Source organism: Charadrius vociferus, unplaced genomic scaffold (genome assembly GCF_000708025.1).
Source record: "Charadrius vociferus isolate BGI_N301 unplaced genomic scaffold, ASM70802v2 scaffold88, whole genome shotgun sequence".
NCBI lineage: Eukaryota > Metazoa > Chordata > Aves > Charadriiformes > Charadriidae > Charadrius > Charadrius vociferus.
Window position 1 is genome coordinate 2419646 of NW_009649619.1, and position 19140 is coordinate 2438785.

The 19140-nt window shown below is 40.1% G+C and overlaps 1 protein-coding gene across 2 annotated transcripts in view; it reads left to right on the forward strand.

The window, feature by feature from the left end:
* The first annotated feature begins 1619 nt into the window (after window positions 1-1619).
* AFAP1 (actin filament associated protein 1) overlaps window positions 1620-19140 on the forward strand; it is a 64683-nt gene continuing 47162 nt past the window's right edge. For both annotated transcript variants that reach the window (XM_009890526.1, XM_009890527.1), the window contains exons 1-2: window positions 1620-1751; window positions 6986-7083. In XM_009890526.1, the coding sequence (XP_009888828.1) occupies window positions 1625-1751; window positions 6986-7083 (225 nt within the window). In that variant the 5' untranslated portion in view covers window positions 1620-1624. The remainder of the gene's footprint in view (window positions 1752-6985; window positions 7084-19140) is intronic.

The window sequence follows — 19140 nt, forward strand, 5'->3', positions numbered from 1 at the left end:
TTCCGATCATGTACTGCTTTGCGGATCTGAACGTACACCTTTCTGCTTCAGAAAGCTGTATGCATCTGTGTTGTTATTCCGTAATGTGAACACTGAGATTAATATGGTTGTTGTGGAATACTTTGGATTTCTGATGGACTTCTAGACAGCTTCATGCCAGGGTACGCAGAGCTTACTGGCAGGTACACTGTGCAAATGAATGGGAATATCTGCATTCACTGGAGACAAGAAGAGGCCAACAGCCCCTTGTAGGACTGTAGCTGATATCTGCAGGTTTCCCTGCATGATGCTGTGTTCAAGTGTCAGATAAACCAATGCGCTAGACCAAGGCTTGTTTAGGCCTCCAGACACGATCTCAGAAACGGAAAAAAGTATTCCCAGTTCACTTGGGTAAACAACTGTATCAGAAATGGGTTTAGGAGTAGGGAGGAGCTGGTAATAGAGTAAGCAGCAAAGAATGTACTTTTTAGAGGTCTGAAGAGGCTTAGCAGCGGTCGCCCTGTTAGGCTTTGAAAAGACTATAAAAACAAATGTAAGTAAGTAGAGAAAAAATTAAGTAGAGGCATTTTGGAATGAGGATAGGACCAAGAATAATCCTAGGTGCAGCCCTGGAAGTAAATGGATGTTTCCCCTCATCTTTTAATGAGGATGATGTCATCAGACACAGAAAGTATGGAAATGTGAACTATTCTATCCAAGATGAAACTTAAACTAAAAATAGCAAGTCCACTTAAGCGAAGGGAGCAGAAAATCTCAGAGTTATGAGAGAACTGAAGCATGAAGATGAGGTTCAATACCTTGGGCTTCTCATAAATCTGCTGAACAGGTATCATATGATAAGGCTGCAACAGATGTGTTTACATGTATGGTCTGAGCTACTGCACTTATTAAGACAATGCAAGACAAGAGGTAATTTGAAAGGCAAAAACTAGAAATGTGCTTATGAAGTTTTTTGATAAAAAATTGAGAAACATTAGGAATTCAGAGAAAGAATGTCATTTTTTGTGGAAAGAATTGGAAAGCCTTCAGATCTAGCGTAGTAGAAATAAGATGAAATATGAAGTGCATCATCAGAAACTTAGGGAGTAATAAGAAATTATGCGATGGGTTGGAAGCCTGTCTTTGGAAGTTGTAAGGAACGCAAATCACTGTAAAAAAGGAATACCTGCTCTTTTTTACCCGCAACAAACAGAATAAGTAAGATGAGGGAGAGACGTTCCCTAAAGATTTATGAAAATATCAATTTGTCTAGAAGCTTTATCCAACTATATTTTTGTTCTGCAGTTAGAACTTGTTTGCTAAAGGGTGAGGAAGCAGAGTGGCACTGCTAGAAAAGCACATGGCCACTAGTCCTGCACCCACTTTTGTCTAGTGCTGCCTTGATGATGTGGTGTGTGAAAAGAACTGTCTTTTTGAGGTAACTGCTACAAGTGCCCGAAGTCCTCACTAATGGACTAGTCTGTTGGTTTTAGTAATGAATACAGTCTGTTTCCAGCAGGGAGGACCATACATTTGTAAGAAATACAAGAAAATAACTAGGAATGTGAATAAATAAGAATTAATTCTTTTTTCTAATGGGAGTTTTTAGAAAAAGCAATTCTCTTTGTTTTTTTGTCTTTCAGCCATGGAAGAGTTAATAGTTGAGCTGCGCCTGTTTCTTGAACTTCTGGACCATGAATATCTAACTTCCACTGTCAGGGAGAAGAAGGCAGTAATAACTAACATTCTCCTGAGGATACAGTCATCAAAAGGTCAGTGGCAGGGGTGGGTTTTCTCACTTGCAGACTGCACAGAATAAATCTGTGCTCAGTGAATTAGCTTTAAGGGCTAAAGACAAGCCCTAAATTGAAGCAAGACAGAAAGACAGGGTGAAGCCAAAATATAACTTTCCTGAATGCTTTCCTTCATATTCAGCAATAAAATATAGCAAAAGGCATACTGGAAGTATCTTGGGTGCACATGGGTGAATCCAGCCACAAAATTACGTGCTAGATGATAGAATGTTTTCACTTCTCCTGATATAGTGGTTACTTCATTTTATTTGTGGCAGCTACGCTATTTATGAGTTTTGATTGAAAAGTAATACTGCGTCAGGGAGTGCTGGCCACAGCGCCATTTTATAGGTGAGTGGGTGCTGCATCTCTGTCAAATGACCCAAATCCATCAGAAGGCTTGATATTGAGTTGGTGCATGGCTGATACAAGAGTGCCAAGCCAGAGCTAGGAGATGGCTGTCAGCATGTTTGGTTTGCATTTTGCAATTAGAGTAATATTTACTTATCCCTTTTCTTCCTATCTAAAACTATTTTGATTGTGCAATCGCCTTTGTCTCCATCAAGATTATGGACCTGAATGCAATATAAATGCTTCACTCTGTACAGCAACATTTCCACAGACTTTATACAAAGAATATTTCTCACTATTTTTTTCAAACCATACTCTCATATTTCCATACAGCACCTTTCTGTATAAAGTGGCATCTGGCTGTAAGACCTCTGTCTCTCCTACATTTGACAGAAATGCTGTCAGTGTAAACCCTCAGTGTTTAGATTCTTGAAAAATACCAGAGCATGTTGAAGAAAAATGCCACATTGTGAGCAGCTGCATTTCTCATGATTTGTTTCTTCTCCAGTGCTAAAAAAATATGGTCTCATTTGATGCAGTCTTTTCCCCCCTTCAGTAATCATTTTTGTGACAGGATTCAAGTCCAAGGAGACCAACTTGAAAATAACAATAATCCTCCTTTCCGTTTTGACATTCCTAAAGACCCATCACTGTTTTTACTTTACCACTGAGAGAAGGAGGCAGGTACCTATTGTGGAAGGAAGCTTCATGCTCCAAAAGCCGATCAAAATACACCAGACTCCCAAACTCAAAAACTGTGGGTAGGAACCTGCAATTTGATATGTTTAGAAACAGCTACATTTTACAGAAGTTCAAAATAACCTCAACAATGCTGATCTCACACTGCATGTTCTTCTTGTAATCTTTTCAATGAGATTTATTAAGAAAAACATTTGACTTCCTCAAGAAGTTGGACAACATTCTGTTGCCAACTTTGCAAACACAGGGAAGAGTTGTCATATTCCTTCCTTCTGGATTGTGAATGGTGTTTCAGGATGCAAAAGCTACAGCTCTACTAGTAAATTAAACTGTGCTGGCTAAGTTTCTGGACCCTGGAACTCAGTTATTTATGCTGTTAAATTACGTAGTGGTCCTTGGCATGGGTTTGACCTGAGCTGACTCATCTCTTCCATCAGTTCCTAGGCGTGATTTGGGAGGTAGCGTGGGCAAAGATCTGTTCCCAACAGACACTTCAAAATCATCACCCTCCAGCTTGGTTTTGAGGGGTGAGAGATTTTAACCATATGGATATAGATTTCTCTGTACCAGAGCACCTTCCCACGCATGTTTAATTTATGACTATAGATGTGGCCAAGGATAAAGAGACCCAAGGATCATAGCTTTCTGCCTTTCAGCATCTACACTTTAGGTTTTAAGGCCTATTACAGGATCTATAGCAAAATCCATTACATCCTATTACAGGATCCATCCATTAACAAGATCCATATGAGATCCATATATTAGAAGTGATGGACCTTGGTTCAGTGCAGTTGTTACTGAAATGTTATACCCACTTCTAGCACCTACATTCAAGGAGGTAAAATTTAGACATTTCAAAGAATAGTCATAAAAGCGATTAATCCGGAAATATGCCTTCAAACTATCCAAAATGAGTTATCATAATGAAACTTGATGTAGGAAAGGAATGACGGAGAATGAGCTCTTAGACTTACACAGCAAAAAGCAGTGTGCAATGGAGGAATGTTTGTTTCAAAGTGGAAATAAAGCACATGTTTTGAGCATTGAAGCTATGAACTAATGGAAGAACTTCGTAAGGTCTGCATGCCATCGCTGGCATTTTATCAAGATAGAATATTTTGCTAAAAGTTATGCTCTAGTTCAAACAAGAATTAATTAAAGGAAAACCCATAGTTCCGTTAGGCAAAAGGTCATAGGACTATGCTTTATATGTCTATAAACTCTGCTTTACGGAGCTGCAGTTTAAATAAGAATTTAAGCCAGCATGGCCTCTAAAAAAAAGCATCCTGTTGCTCTCCCCAGGCTACTCATTCTTGCTCATCATGTGTTGCACCTTCCTTTCTGCTAGCACAAGCATTATTTGCTTTTCATTTTTTTGCTGGTTTAGTCCTAACCAGTGTCACTACCCTGGTCTGGTTCAACCTGAGGCCGCACACATGCTTACGCTGGCACAGAGGAGAGGTTGGTGCAGGGACAGGAACAAGGCAGGGAAGGAGAGGAGCTGCCTCCTTGGGAGCTCTGCCATCCTCTGCTGGCTTCGAGCGTGTGTGAAACTACCCGGGGAGTCATGTACTTTACTGGAGCTGACTCTGCTGCTTTTTTTATCAGTTATAACATTCAGTACTCCCATCCCTTTGAAACTATTCATCTCTTCATTAAAATTAAAAGCAATAGAAGTTGCATAAACCCACAGTACTCTGTAACTGAGCTGAACTGTCATTCGGAGTCTGTTTTTCAAAATGTTGTTTTACTCCACCCACATCACTCCATGAGAGTTCTTGGGTCGCTGGCACAGTTTAAGAGGCCTGAGGACTATGCTGAGTTCAGACTCATCATATGCATTTGCAAAAATCAACTGTGTGAATCCAACAGGATATTTCAATTGCTGGAGCAAACCATTTAAGATCAACGGTAATGAAGGATCTGTGCAACTGGGAACTGGCTGGGTTCTTTACAACATCTGGAAATGGAGAATTGTGTTTTGCTTTGTAAAGGTGTGGAAATTATTGTAATGGGCTGGTTGGCTTTTAGTAAAACACTTTAAACTCAGTAAGTTCTTACTTGGGGAATTCTTTAGAAATCTTTTGCCTTGTTTTGTTACATCTCCCAAATGCACACTGTTTTCTCCATTTAATATCTATCAAGCAGAGAGAACTGGACCAGGCAGATGTATTCTTTAGGTCGTAGCTGCTTGACCTTGACATGCCCCACATCCAAACCAGTGGTTACTCTGAATAGTTGGCAAAACTATAAATTTTATTTTTCTTCCTGAGCCTTGGCATGCCCAATGGATTGTAGGTCTGAAAAAAATACTTGGCATTTCCTTCTGAAACTCAGACTTTCTTCTGAAAAACAAAGACACAAACAGTTTATTTTGGAGTAAGAACTGTTGGTGGATTTTGTCATTTAATATGACTGTCAACACTGCTGTTTTCCTTAAAGGGACCTGATGCCGTAAATGTATAATGCTGACTTTGCTGTGTAATTTGGTAGAAGAAAATAAATGTTAGAGCAGGTTCTTGCTTAAATACACATAGTTTAAAACTGGAGAAAAACTAGTTTTAAAGAGTCAATAGAATTAGCTTGGAATATATTTTTTTTTTTTTTTTTTTTGTCAGTAAAAAGGCCTTCACATTGCCTTTTGGTTGTTATGGAAAGCATGGGAGACTTGGATATGGACAGCAGTCATAATACGGATTCATCCTACATATAGAGGAACAAGTGAAAGTTATACTGAAAAAAAATAATTGGAGTGTTTCCCAAGGCTAATCCCCCTCTTGATTTGTAGGAAGAAAGAAGAATCTGTGGCCCTTAGAGCCAGTTTATTTTATCAGTGTTGTTTTTCAATCCATGACTTCACACCCAGTGGGACTGGGTTATTATGACAAAAAACATTTCATCATTGATTACATTTTTGAGAATTATATGATCTTGACCAAAAGACATCCATTTGACTGTGTAAATATATATATTAAAAACTAAACTAAACACTAGGAGCTAAATTCAGTTTAGGAGTAAGCAGGGTACAATCCATTGACTGAATTTTTGCCAGAACATTGAGGAGATGCACCCTAATCTCCCTTTTGATATTTAGAAAAATAAACGATATCATGTTCCTATGAAGTGAGTTCAACTGGGATTTAAATTATTGTGCCAGAAACTCAGAACAAATGGGTCACTCCTCTTTTTCTCTGGGAGAGAGATGCAATAGTTACACAAAGGACCCTCAAAACAGCTTTTACATTCGGCTCCTTTTTCCATTTCAAATTCACCTGGAAAACTATAGGATTATTCAAAAAAAAAAAGAAGAGAGGAAGATGGAAATGGTGGGAAAACATGCTCAGTGTGCAGTGTTGTTAGTGGTGAGCTGGTTTGGGCAATGTGCCCCCAGCAGCAGCGTGCTCTGGGCTGGGATGTCGTAGCATCCTGCATCTCCCCAGGCTTGTGCAGACTCGCACTGGGGCTCCATGATCAGAGGCGGTGGGGGCAGCTGGGACCCCAGGGAACACGGGTGCTGTGGGCTTGGCTGAATAGCTGTCACCACTGTGGCAGGGGAGGGAGAGAGGCAGGTCTCTTCTTCTGCCCTCTTCCCCACTCTTTTGGCATGAAAGGTGGTTTTGGACTCATTTCTGCATGATGGCTTTGCCCGTCCAAAATTGGGCCATGGGAACGACAGTTGCTTGTCTCCCCTGGTAAAAGGCAGCCAGCCACATACTGCACACAGGTTGACCATGTTTTATTCACTGTACAGTGCCATAGAGACGTTCACAAGTGTTGTATCTCCCCCCATAAATGGTTTTATCTGTAGGTAGATGCCTGGCAATGCGTTTGAATTTTAGCTGTTTAAGTCTTTCGGTTCCAGATGGATAGGCAGTTCAGAATGATTTCCTGTAAATTTTTTCTGTGTCTGGTATTTGTTGATCCAAATAGCATATATGTCATTATCATATAGAGTAAGTCTGTGTTTGTTCGGCTTGATTAAATTCCTGAATTCCCGGCATTTTTCCAGTCCTGCCTCGGTTACAGCACTTGGGAGGTAGGTTGTGCGCGGCACTGCATGCCAGATTTCAGTGTGTGACAGTCACATGTGGTGTCCAAGTGTAGAAAAAATGTCCCATTCGCATCCACCAAAGTGTTAAGTGATGTCTGTTGCTCTTCCCCAGGTTTTGAAATAAAAGAACATGTACAGAAGCAAGAAGTTGCCAACAGTTTGCCGGCGCCTCCTCAAATGCCTCTGCCAGAAATACCTCAGCAGTGGCTGGTGAGTGTTATTTCAAATATATAAATATATATAAGAGAGAATATATTTGTGATAAGCACTAACAGAAATGTTTACAAGGGGAAGGAGCCTGCAGGTCCTGGGAAATTATTCCTCTCAACTCCACTCTGGTTGAGGGAATTGGGTTCAACTTGCAGAAGAGAAGGCAAAAAATTCCCTGTTGATACAATCCCAGGAACAGGTCACCTGCAAAGACTGTGGAATTGCAGTCTTTGGTGATTTTCAAAATTCAAGTGGCAAACGCCTGAGCAACTTAACTTCAGAGGTTGACCTGCCTTGTGTTGGAGGTTGTTGTGGGACCAAGCCCACAGGTCCCAGCCAGTTTCTTACAATTTTAAGGATCAGCTTTTCCTGGAGCAAGCCTTATGAGAAGACACCCTCTTGATAGCTGAAAAATAAAAGTACAGAGTTTTAAAATGAAGGAAGAATATTTCCTTTTTTTATAACGTCTTTAGTGCCCTTCTGTGCTTGGTCTCTGGGTAGGAAATTCCCTGCAGTACAAGTAGAAGTGTATGTTCTCAGAGATGTTTATAGCAAAGATACTGTTTGAGATCTGTAATTCAATTACTCCAGTTGGGAGCAGCTGTCTTGTTACAGAATAAACTATAAACAGGTTTTAATTCTCCTCTGTTACTGACTTTACAGTAAATTTGAGGAAAATATTTTCAGCATTTTTTTAAAGAAGTGTAAGCAAACCACAGTTTAGCCTGTTGAAAGGTGAACACGGTCTTAGCCTTAATACTGATAAATTATCCATCTTTTTATTCATTTGTGTAAAACTTTGTGCATGGGGATAAGGACAATCCGTGGAGATGTGCATTCATTGGCTGAAGCAGGAAATACAGATGCAGCTTACAGGGGCAGAACAACTGGATGACTGATGTTCTGCTTCATTTTAGTGTGTTACTCTGTCACCGCATTTATGCCCAGTTCTAAGAGATATATAAGCCAATAGCATCTTATGAACAAAAGAACTGATTTATCAGATCAAACTTTTGGCCAGCCTCTCATAATAACCTTTATTTGGCGGTGAATAATGCTGTGTACTGCAGAACAAAGTAAAAAAAACCCAACAAACATGTATTAAGTAGAATACCTTAATCGTAGTTTCTCCCTAAGTGCTGCCAACTTTTGGTTTGTGACCTGAACAGGATTATTGTGGGTTTTTTTTAATTTTAATTCTACCTAATGTAATGAGATATGCTGGAATCACTATAGGAAGGGAATGTTTATGCTAGAAACATTTCTATCCAGAGCTGGTATATATACTGTAGCAAAATTTGACTAAAAAGGATGTTATAAAATAATTATGCAAGATTTGAATGGATGCAAAAGTAATCATTAATATGCACTGCAACCTGGAGAATCCATTTCATGGTTAACAGGGCCTGAAAATGATTATTTTTCTTTAATTCACGATGCATCTAGCATAAATTACAAAGAAGGGGTTGATGAGAGGCAGGAAAATTATGGAAAATGCACAAGCCTTTGAAATGCAGAATTCAGGTGCTAGCTTCATAAACTGAAGCCAATTGAGATCCTCGTTCTTTCATATTTATATAGGTTCAGTTTAATAAATTGGCTCTGAAGATTCAAGTTGTTTTTCTAAAGACAATTGACCTACTTTTCCTTTCTCATACACTAATGTGTAAATTCCCTTAAAGTTGGTACAGCTGCAGAGAGTGAAACGGTGTGAAGTATGAATTAGGTCCAGGAGGTCAACACTGGTTTTTGGAGTAGCTCAGTTGGGATTTTGGAGTAACAAAAATATTTCTCTGAGATACAGTGGGAATTACCGTCAAAGTTGACACAGTTAGAGCTGGCTGGTGTGGAGCGCGGTCTTCCAGTTTTGAGCCTGGCAAAGTGCAGTTTGAACATGAAAGTGCAGCCCTCCCCTCTGACCTGCCCATAACGCTGCAGACGCTTTCATCTCGGTGAAGTCACCAAGCTGACCTGGTGTTTCCATAGTGGCAGAAGCTGACTTTTGCTAGTTTTTCTGCAATTCTGTTGCTGCTGTCAGGCAGTGGTGGTTTTCACCTCCCTTTCTGGTGTCAGTGCCACTTTGAGATCAGCCAGGAAATGTCCCAGGCCTCTCTTTGTCTTGCATTATCCAAATACAGGTTATGAGTAGTGCTATTTTAAGATGGTAGCACGTAGTAATTTGTGAAAAAGATGACAGACTGCTGCTGTCCTGCAAAAGACCAGGTGGCGTCAGAAGGGAAGGAAAAAACCATCAGCGTCTTGACCTTTGAACGCCAGGGCAAGCTCAAGCCCTGCTCTGACAAGTCAGGTTGAACTAATGGAATTGATAATTAGCCGTTTTCTGGAAACCTTTCTCAATTAGATGCGTCTTTGTTAGCCCCTCATAATTATTAGATATGATCAGAGACACTCATATTATCTTTCTTTTTACACCAGCCTGGACATCAGTGACAGTGGCTAAGATGTAATTTTCCCTTCCATTAATGCTCCTGCGTGGTGATTTTCCATCTACCCTTAATCAATGGACTCCTAAAAATTTGTATCTGATGATGGCAGTCTGTACATAATTATGTCGCTCAGTGACACAAATATTGAGCTGCCTTTCCTAGCCACTTTTCACAGACCAGGCTTTCCCAGTCGAGTGGAAAAAATCCCCTGGGCCCACCAGAAGCGAGGAAATTCTGCTCCAGGTTGCCCTTCTTCACATGGCAAGTTGGAAATCATGTTATATGGCACCTCTTTTTGTCAGCCGTTCAGGAGAGAAACTTTTTCCACTTGCTGAATAACATCTAGTGGTGGGTTCAGGCTCCAGTGGAAACACAATGTGCTGCTGGAACACAGGACTTTACTGGAAGTGGGAATCAATAACTTTAAATAAACTCTGCACTGTTTTAAAATCTATGGTTTTAGCACATCAGTTATTGAGCATGGTGGAAATTAAAGTTTCATTTACACTGCTGTTTCTTTTTATGGCACTCAAGGGATTCTACAGTCAAAAAATGTTTAGTCTGAATTGATGTTTAAGCTTTTACTTCTGTAAAGATGTGTGGGTGGGAAGGAATTCAATACTCCTTAAAGTAGTGCCAGGAGCCAGAATTATGTGTGGGCAGGTGCTGTGCAAGGTTGCCTTTGTAAATCTGTAAACAGACCTGCATATTTGCTCAGGCCAAATCTTGTATCAGTTTTGTTATTCATCAGCCCATGAACAAAGAGTATAAAATTCATTTTATTTAGAGACATGCTGTTAATAGTTTAAATGAAGTCTCCAGTTATTAAAACACACTAAAGCCCAGAGAGTTTTCCTGGACTCGGTGGGCTTTGACCAGGTCTTAAAATCAAGGTGCAAAGTTGGACCTTGCATGTACTTGAATAAAGCGAATCACTAAGCACACAATCTCTGAGTAATTCTCTTTTTCTGTATACATTCCCTTGCCTACATCTGGTCTAGCAGACTTTCTGTCAGGCTTAGAAAGCACAAATCCTCACTTGCTTTAGCCTGTGCGCACAGCTCCTTCAGATGGCCAGCAAAGTAAAAGCTGCAGATACTCTCTCTCTCTCTGCAGATGAGAGCTTAAGGACAGTCCCACAGAACTGAAACACCATTGCCTGGGAGCACTAGGATTCCTTGCTAGCGTGAATACAGTGCCAGCAGGTAGGGAAGCTTTGCCTGGGTCAGCAGCAGGGGAGGAGGTCACTGTGTTTGAAATAGTTATATGGGTTTACCCCTCTTGAACATGCTTGCTGCGAGGGCTTGTGTCTTTTAGCCTGCCTTCTCCATCTCTACATCAGCAGCTACTTTTATGATATTTCTCTGCACTTGACAGGCAAGAAGCAGTGCTTGATGATGGGTTTGGAGGACTAACAGAGGCAATGCTCTTTGTGTACCTCACGGTGCTGCTGGTGGTTTAACACCTGGGATCCCATCATTGCACTGTCACCAAGTTGCCTTGAAGTACATTTTCCACTGAGGCAATAGAATAAAATCCAGTGTGTCCTGCTGCTCAGATGCGCCTGAGGATTACTGGCATAAATTATCCACAGCACGACAGTGACAGAATACTTCTAGCCTTCAAGCATTTGGTTGTCATATTACATCTGACAGTCAGTGATCTCAGTGCACTGTGCAGTCCAACAAAATCAAATACAAACAGCACACTTAGCTATTTTGCATGATTTTCACAATAAAATTGAGTATCTGTTTTATTTTTCTTGGAATATTGACAATTTAATAATTATTGAACCGCAACAAGTGTCCAGCAAGATGCCAGAACCCCTGCAGATATAAATCAAAAGGATAGGTCATCTTCTTCCAACCCTTTCCTGCAACGTACACAGTCACTCTGTAGGAGTGTTTCATATAACCGGGTTTCCTATTGTGGAGAAGCAATTTGACAGCCTCCCTTTATCTGGCTGCCTGTCAGGTATACTCTCAGATATTTATTAGAAAACGGTGAAAGGAGACAGTGTCCTTGGGGAAGAAAAAAATCATCCTGAAATCAAAAGGATTTTTAAGGTGATACATCACCAATTACATTAATCATTCTTTGAAGAACAACCAAAACAGTGCCAGTCTTAAAGACTTTTCTAAAATGTGCAGTCAGGCTAGCGCCATAACAAAAGCAAGGAGCTTATGTGCCGGGTGGGTATTTATGAGTCTTTGTTTCATCTTGCTTTTTCTTCTAATACTGAAAAGCAGTTGTTATTCTCTGTTCTTCTTAAAAGATAATCTTAAGATAGTATTAGCCTTGGAGTTTTTCTCCTTGCAGAAAATTTTTAAAAGCCACAAAAATAAATTCAACAAAAATGCAGTTGTTTCATTCAGAGCTGGCTTATAGCTTCAGTTTGAATAAAGCTCAACAAGTTCTTCCATAATGAAGGAACAACTAAAGGAGCCTTTTTGATTATTCAGTGCAGTCACTCTTACTACAGGGAATTATAAATTATTAACCCTTTCAGAAACTTACCAAAATGTATTTACTAGCACTTAGATTTCTTTAATCCACTATTTCAATTTGAAAGGCTGTTCCGCCATCCCAGTGTTCATTACTAGCCTTTCTCCTTGTGTTTAAGTAGCCTTTTTTCCTCACCTTGGTACCTGTGCCTCAGATATCCTCTGAAATCACAGTCATATCGTTCTTGGGTTTCATTTCACCCCATGGCGCATAAGAGGCTCTATCATTTGCATTTTGAGCTGTAGTTTAATTCTATTGAACCAGTTCCCATATTAGTATTTCTCCTGTGCACCTGCTGTAGGTTCATGTTCAAGTTTGATCATGAATGACCAGAACAGCAGAGTCTTCTGGACATGATTCAGTTGTGGAATACTTTTGGTCATCATATGTGATTGTGTAAGGATTAAGGACAAAGAAATGTTTGCAGCCTCTGTTTTGATCATGTCTTGCAGGACACTGTAGGTTCTATTCCCATTTCCCTTGGATGGGGTTGGTGCCTTATTGTTCATGATTTATTTCACATTTGCAAGTGGTGTCACAGAAAAGATTTAGTTTATTTCCTTCTCAGTTCACTTACAATATATCTTTATTACAATGTACCATATTTCAAAGTTTTTCATGTCTAAGCTGCCAGAATGAGCTGTTCCTGACTACCTTTAACTGGAATTCACATTTAAACTGGATGAACTCAGGTCAGGTTTAATGTAAGATTGAACTGCTTCATTTGGAAGCTGTATGCCCTCCTTTGTGTCTTTCCTAGATGCTGATAATCATTGACCTCCGTAGAAGCAAGCTATTAAATTACTAATGCCAGAGATTTGATAGGATATTTTCCCACCATTTTTCATAACATGCTCACACTTGTGGCCTCGTGTTTTTGGTTTCTTGTTTCTATGCTATACCTGTCCATAAAACAACCTCCCTGTGCTGATAGTTAGGGACCAGCCTATTTGCTTTCCTAAACATGCTTATTATTGTGCTGTGCACAAACACATGGGAAAGGAATTAGGCCAGTAAGTACCAAAGTCTTCTCTTGTTTCCATTTGATGCAGTGCTCAGGCCCTTAAGAGAATATTGTTCCGGTGGAAATGGTGCTGCCCACACTTTTCTCACCATATTGCCTTGTCTTGTCGGCACTGTCATGTCATGTACCTGGATGAGCTTATTAACTCCTGGAACATGAAGGTGATTTTGTCTTTGCTAGGGAATGCAGACACTTCTTTGAGCACAGTTACAATAACTACCTCTGACTGAGAGCCTTGTGTTGCTTAAAATTCAGATTCATCTTTCTCATGTAATATGCATGAAAGTGTTCCCCAGCATTAATTAAAGCCCATTTCTCTTCTTGGTACACCCAGACCCTTTGCTTGATATGAGTCAACTCTATTGTTTTGTCTGAGTGATGCTTCCAACTGGCTGTGTAATAATCTTACAATATAAAATCTGAATGATACAGAAATACTGTGGTTTTGTTTCTGGCTCATTCTTTTTCACTTTTGAATTATTTCCTTATATCTTCTGTTACTTCCATGGAGTCTGGAGTTTAGTTCCACTCCCGTTTTCCATTGAATTTGGGTGTAATTCCTTTGAGCTCTCTGTCCTTCCAGTGGTACATTCTTTGCTCCAGTCTTTTCAGTTTTATTTAATTCCTCAAATGTTAATTAAATACAATGGCAAGAACTGAGACTTATGCTTATGCCTGGGTTCTGCCACAGGCTGACATTTGGCCCTCTTCGTTGCCATCTTTGCCTTCCTGTTGCTTAGGTAAAGGGGTTATCGGGTTATCTAAGCAGAACTCAGATATGCTGTATTTTGTGAAACGGCAGCTCAGGTCCTGGTGAGGTTCCTGTGTAAGTGCTCTCTAGACAATCTTCAGATCAAACTGTGGAGCCATAGTACGCCCTGATTCATTCTTTAAATGCAAGCAAGTCTGTTCAGATCCCTTTCCCATCATCAGGCTGTGCTTTCTGAGGCTGCAATCTGTTTGTAGTCACTATAGTCTACATACAAAGCGCTCTTGCAGAGATACCTTTAATTAGGCCTGACCCCTGAGTCAGCAGACACGCACTTACGCTGTGTCAGATGTACCTCCACTCCCTGGAGGACAGTGTGCAAAGCGTGTACCTTCTTTTGTTCTTAGTCTTAAACCCTAACCAAAAGCTTCGTGTGTGCTTATACTCATCCTCCACCTGGTAGTCACTTCTGCCTGCATTTCCTCCTTGCTCCCATCTGCTTGGCACTGCAGAGAGCTGGTGGGTTACCAGTTCAGCTCTTTGTAGGATCACTGTGGGTTGCTGGGCCTCCCATCATGTCTGACTCTGGCTGTCGATTTCTTGGGCAATTCCTTTTGTTCTTTTTCCTGGTACCACCTGTGTTCCAGAGGCCTGTGCTATAATTGCTTGGGCATACTCAGCGATGGTTGGGTGGGACTGTACCAGCAGCCTGTCCTGCAGCCGTGTTACCCGCCTGGTGGTGGGACTGTCAGGATTCCTCTGTTCCAGAAAGCTGAGTTTGGTGGCTGGCTGGCTGGTTTACTGTCTTTTGTCAGGTGAGCTCAGAAGCTGAAGACAAGTTGTTAGACTTCTTCCACATTATTTGGCTCCAGTTTTGTAGGGTCCAGCTGACAAGCAGAGAAATTAATAACCTTAGAATATGGAGCTGAGATCAAATGAAGAATTCTTCTCAGCTTCTGCTTGTCTACGCTCAGGCTAGGATTTCACTCCTGCACAGCTCCATATGGTCTTAAGATCCCATATAGTCAGCGCTTTTGTCCTGAATAAATCCAGAGTCCACCTAGTTCCTCAATAGCTGGCAGTAAATGCTGATTTCTTTTCAGTGCTTTCGTGATTTTGAGTTTACCTAAAGGCTTTCTTACCAAGTGTGGCAAGTACTGGTGCCCAATTTCCAGCCTTTACAGTGGTATGAAGAAGCCTGCTTGAAATGTACTGTCAGTAGTTTTGCCAGTTGTATTGGTATTCAGTTTGTTGATTTATTTTGCTTTCTGGATATGCACTTTTTTACGTGTGGGGAAAGGGATCATAAATGTGTTCCCTCTCCCAGGCTGAGGATGCCATAGAGTTGTGCAGAGGTCGGGTCTAAGCTTGCTCCAAAGCAAATGGCATGTGCATGTGTCAAGGTTTCTTCTTGACAGCCCACATTTGCCTGCTGGCTTCTGAATAGCTTTATTATGCATCACTAGTGTGTGACCACTTTTCCAGTCTCACGTTGCTGCTTTTCAGTGTTGAAGGGTTACGTAGCAGCTGGCTCCGCAGTCCGGCTGGATCCGAATTGGTGGTTGATCTAATAACACACGTGCGAGTATGGCCCTTGAATTGCTGGCAGCCTTTGCCTGCAGCATGGGTGTACTGACAGTCTCTGCCTCTGGTAAAGTCACTGCTTTCCACTGGAAATCTCCACATCCTAAATCATTGCATAAAGAGAGGTGTTTCTTTCTATTTCCTACATAGTGTCAGTCTTCATTGGGGTGTCGAGTGATTTTATATCCTCAGGTCCCTATACGATGACATTTATTTTCCTCTCTATTTCATGCTGCTTTCTACACTATATACTTTCGTATCATCAGCAGATATCAGCTAGACTATCCCTAAAAGAAAAAAGGTTCCTACCTGTCTTGGTAGGTACCCTTAGACACAAGGGGGCAAATAAAGTATTTTATCTCCTAGGTTAAGGAAAGAAAGAGTTCATTTGTGGTCTGTGGAACTCTGAGGAGCAGGTGGAGGGGAAGACCATCGTATGCCATAAAATTAATATTTCCACTAAGACTGTTTCATAGTGTCTAGTAGAATCATGAGTTTTACTGTCCCGTTAAATATTGCTTCTTATTTGGAGATACTCGTTTCTTCTTCTCAACAGTCCCTTCTGCAAACTGGAGTTGGGCATTCCTTGAACAATCCAGTCTTTAATGTCTTCAGAGATCTCAAGTCTGTACTACGGCCTTGGGCAACCTGGTCTAGTGGGACGTGTCCCTGCCCATGGCAGGGGGGTTGGAACTCGATGATCTTCAAGGTCCCTTCCAACCTAAACCATTCTATGATCATCACCCCATCTGCTTCTTGGTTTCAAATAAAGCATCTCTCATTTGGTCTTTGACCTAGCACCTGACAAATGCCTTTATCAGTATTATTTCAGTATTATTGGTATTATTCTGGGTAACAATCTCTTACTCATCTTTGTCCCTTTTCCTCCAGTGAGATCAAAATAATGGTAATTTTTTTTTTCTAACTCAGTTCCTATTCCCGTGATTAAGCAAGGTTATTTCTCTTCAAAGGTAGCATTCTCTAGTTTTCTTCCTTGTGGCCTGTCATAAAAGAAAAAAAGTGTAGAGATTTGTGCTAATGCCTTCTTTGCAAGTTGCCAGGTCTTTCCTCCTGATACCACTCAAACTACACGTCCTAGGGTTTTTGAGATTTAATCTTTCTATAGAATATGTAAATAGTTTTGTGGGCTTTATGGCCTTGTTATTGCCTTGTTATTTTTCAGGTAAACTAATGAGAAGTTATTGAATCAAGAATTATTTCAGTTCATAATTCATAACTTCATCAAAATTCTTCCACTAAAGAATTGCCAAGTTGAAAGAATTAAACAATACAGCTAGCAGTAGTAAAACAATTAAAGCACTGTAAATATTAGTAAGTAATACCAGAATGCTCAGGTGTAGTTTTTACATTTCTTGATGCTCGCTCACGTATTCCATAGCTCCCAAAAGATGTAGCTGTTTATGGTGCAGATATGAGTCATGTATTTTTATTTTGTTTTTAATCAGTTTGATTTTCTTTCAATATTAAAGCAGCCTTGCTTTAATCAGAAAGTATTTCGTGTTGGATGTTTCTGTTTCTCCTAATAATTTTTTTTTTGAAAAAAAAAAAAAAAATCTTTTTTATAATTGTTTTCAATTATGTGATGGCAAGCACTGCAAAATGCATTTCAGAAAGGAGGGCCTGGTTAATTCAGCAATGGATTCCATCTGTGTTGACGTTGGCTGCGCAGCCCAGCCCGCCCCAGCTGTATGAAGTAACTGGTGCTCCAGCAGGGTCGAATTCAGACAAGCACCATTTGTGTTTCATTTCCTTTTTTCTTTCTTTCTGAATGAGATTTTGTCTAAAAAAAAGGATTCTCCTCGGTCCCCCCCTAGATCTTTATTGGAGCCTCATTTGTTTCTGGATAAAAGATAGCTTTGAAACTTTGGTGCTGTGTCAAGTCAAAATTGGAATGACTCTCAGCATGGGTATTTCCTGGGTGAATTAGGTTTAATAATGATAGGAATTTCATATATCGTACATACACCTGATGGGGAAAATAGTTTAAGGCTAGACCAAGACATTAATATATCTGTCTTGTGAAAGGAGTGGTATGAATCTACACTGCCCCAGGAACAAACCTTGACCCGGATTCACTTGAGCAAGGCTCTGCCCTCCTGCGTGAAGGGAGAAAATACAGACTCTTTGGAGGCAGCTCTCCCTATTGTGTCTAGCAGTTCAGGCCACACAGAGCTGATGTGTGCAGGTGTGTAGGGCAAAATTCATAATGTGCTCTCAATTTTCCAATATTAACGAATGTGTGATATTTTTTCCATGTCCCTTACGCCTGTTGCACAGCAGCAGCTAACCTGGAAGGACTCATTTATTTTGTGATTATGTGCAGATTTGCAATTTGGGTGGGTTTTTTTTTTCATCAGAATCACAGGGAAATTCTGCTAAAAGTCGTGTTTTTTCATTATTTTGCTTCTTTGACAGATAATTTCTCTTGCAAAACTGGTCTGTGAGGAAAACTCACTTGGTTCACATTGTAGATAACAGTAATTGCCATCTTTTATCTGTAATTGAGTTTGACCTATGAAGTTGGCTGTATCATTTGTTATAGAAGTAATATTAGTGTAAATCTCAATCTGACCAAGAATTTCAGTGTTCAGTCACGAATCGGTTCATTGTTCATGGGGAAGTTTCTGATTTTATTCAGAGGACAAAGGGAAGTCAGCGCTGGATGAGCTGAAGGGCAGGTTTATTTGATAGCTCTTTGCCTTCCTGCACATGGGGAACACACAAGCACTTACCTGCAAGGTGGAATAACTTACTCGATATGAATTTAACTGCAGAGCACGCTAAGGGTGGTACTTGTCTTGTGATGTTGTTAAGAATTAGGTGTCTAGCATAGGTGTATAATGGGTAGTGAGATTTGGAGATGTCTTGTTATGAACTCTGCATAGCTGAATCCAGCCCTGAAAGGGCCCACAGAAGTAATTTCATTACAGCTAATGCCATGTGTTCTTAAAGCTCAGCTTCCTCCTGGGTAACTTTAGGTCTATAGCAAAAGAGGAGTGTAGTCATTCTGGCTTCATCTATATTACATGGAAGAAGGCTCTATGCCTCTTCTACACTGCTCATCCCATTGAATTGCACTCCAGATGTGTCTGTGTCTGGCCATGAGCAAAGCCCACCCTGACTAGTTTCTTACTTCATTATCTCTGTTCATTAGCTGAGTTTAGACTGGATCAATCCAGTGCAGACAAACACCATTACATCTCTTTCATTGCACCAAAAAAGAGAAGGATGTACTGAAAAAATGTTACTGCAGAAATGAGACTCTGCTTACAAGTTATATTTCTGTAATCATACAATAAACCACTGGTGTTGGAAAAAGACTTCAGTATTTTTTCTAATATGAAAATACGGAACTAAAAACCTGTGGCAAATATGAATGAGGTCTATAAAATACAGTTGTTTTGGTACTTGTTAAGGAAATAGAACAGTAAAGTCATATGGAAGAAGTCATAGAGTACTAAATTTACTTTGTTACTGTATCAACATACCAGCAGTCAGTCAGTTTTAAATTTAAAACAGGTTTATATTTAGAAAAGAGGCATTTTAGAATTTGACCTGGTATTTGAAATATTTATTTTATCATATAATAGTTTCTCGATGTTCCAAACTTTTCCTTGGTTGTAGCTCAGTTTTCACTATGTAGAAAGAGCATTTTAAAAATTAATGTCTATGTGAAGAATTAACTTGCCATTGAAAAACAAAATACATCATGAAAATATGATCTAAATTATCTGTCCTTTATCTCTGCCACCCCAGGCTTTTAGCTT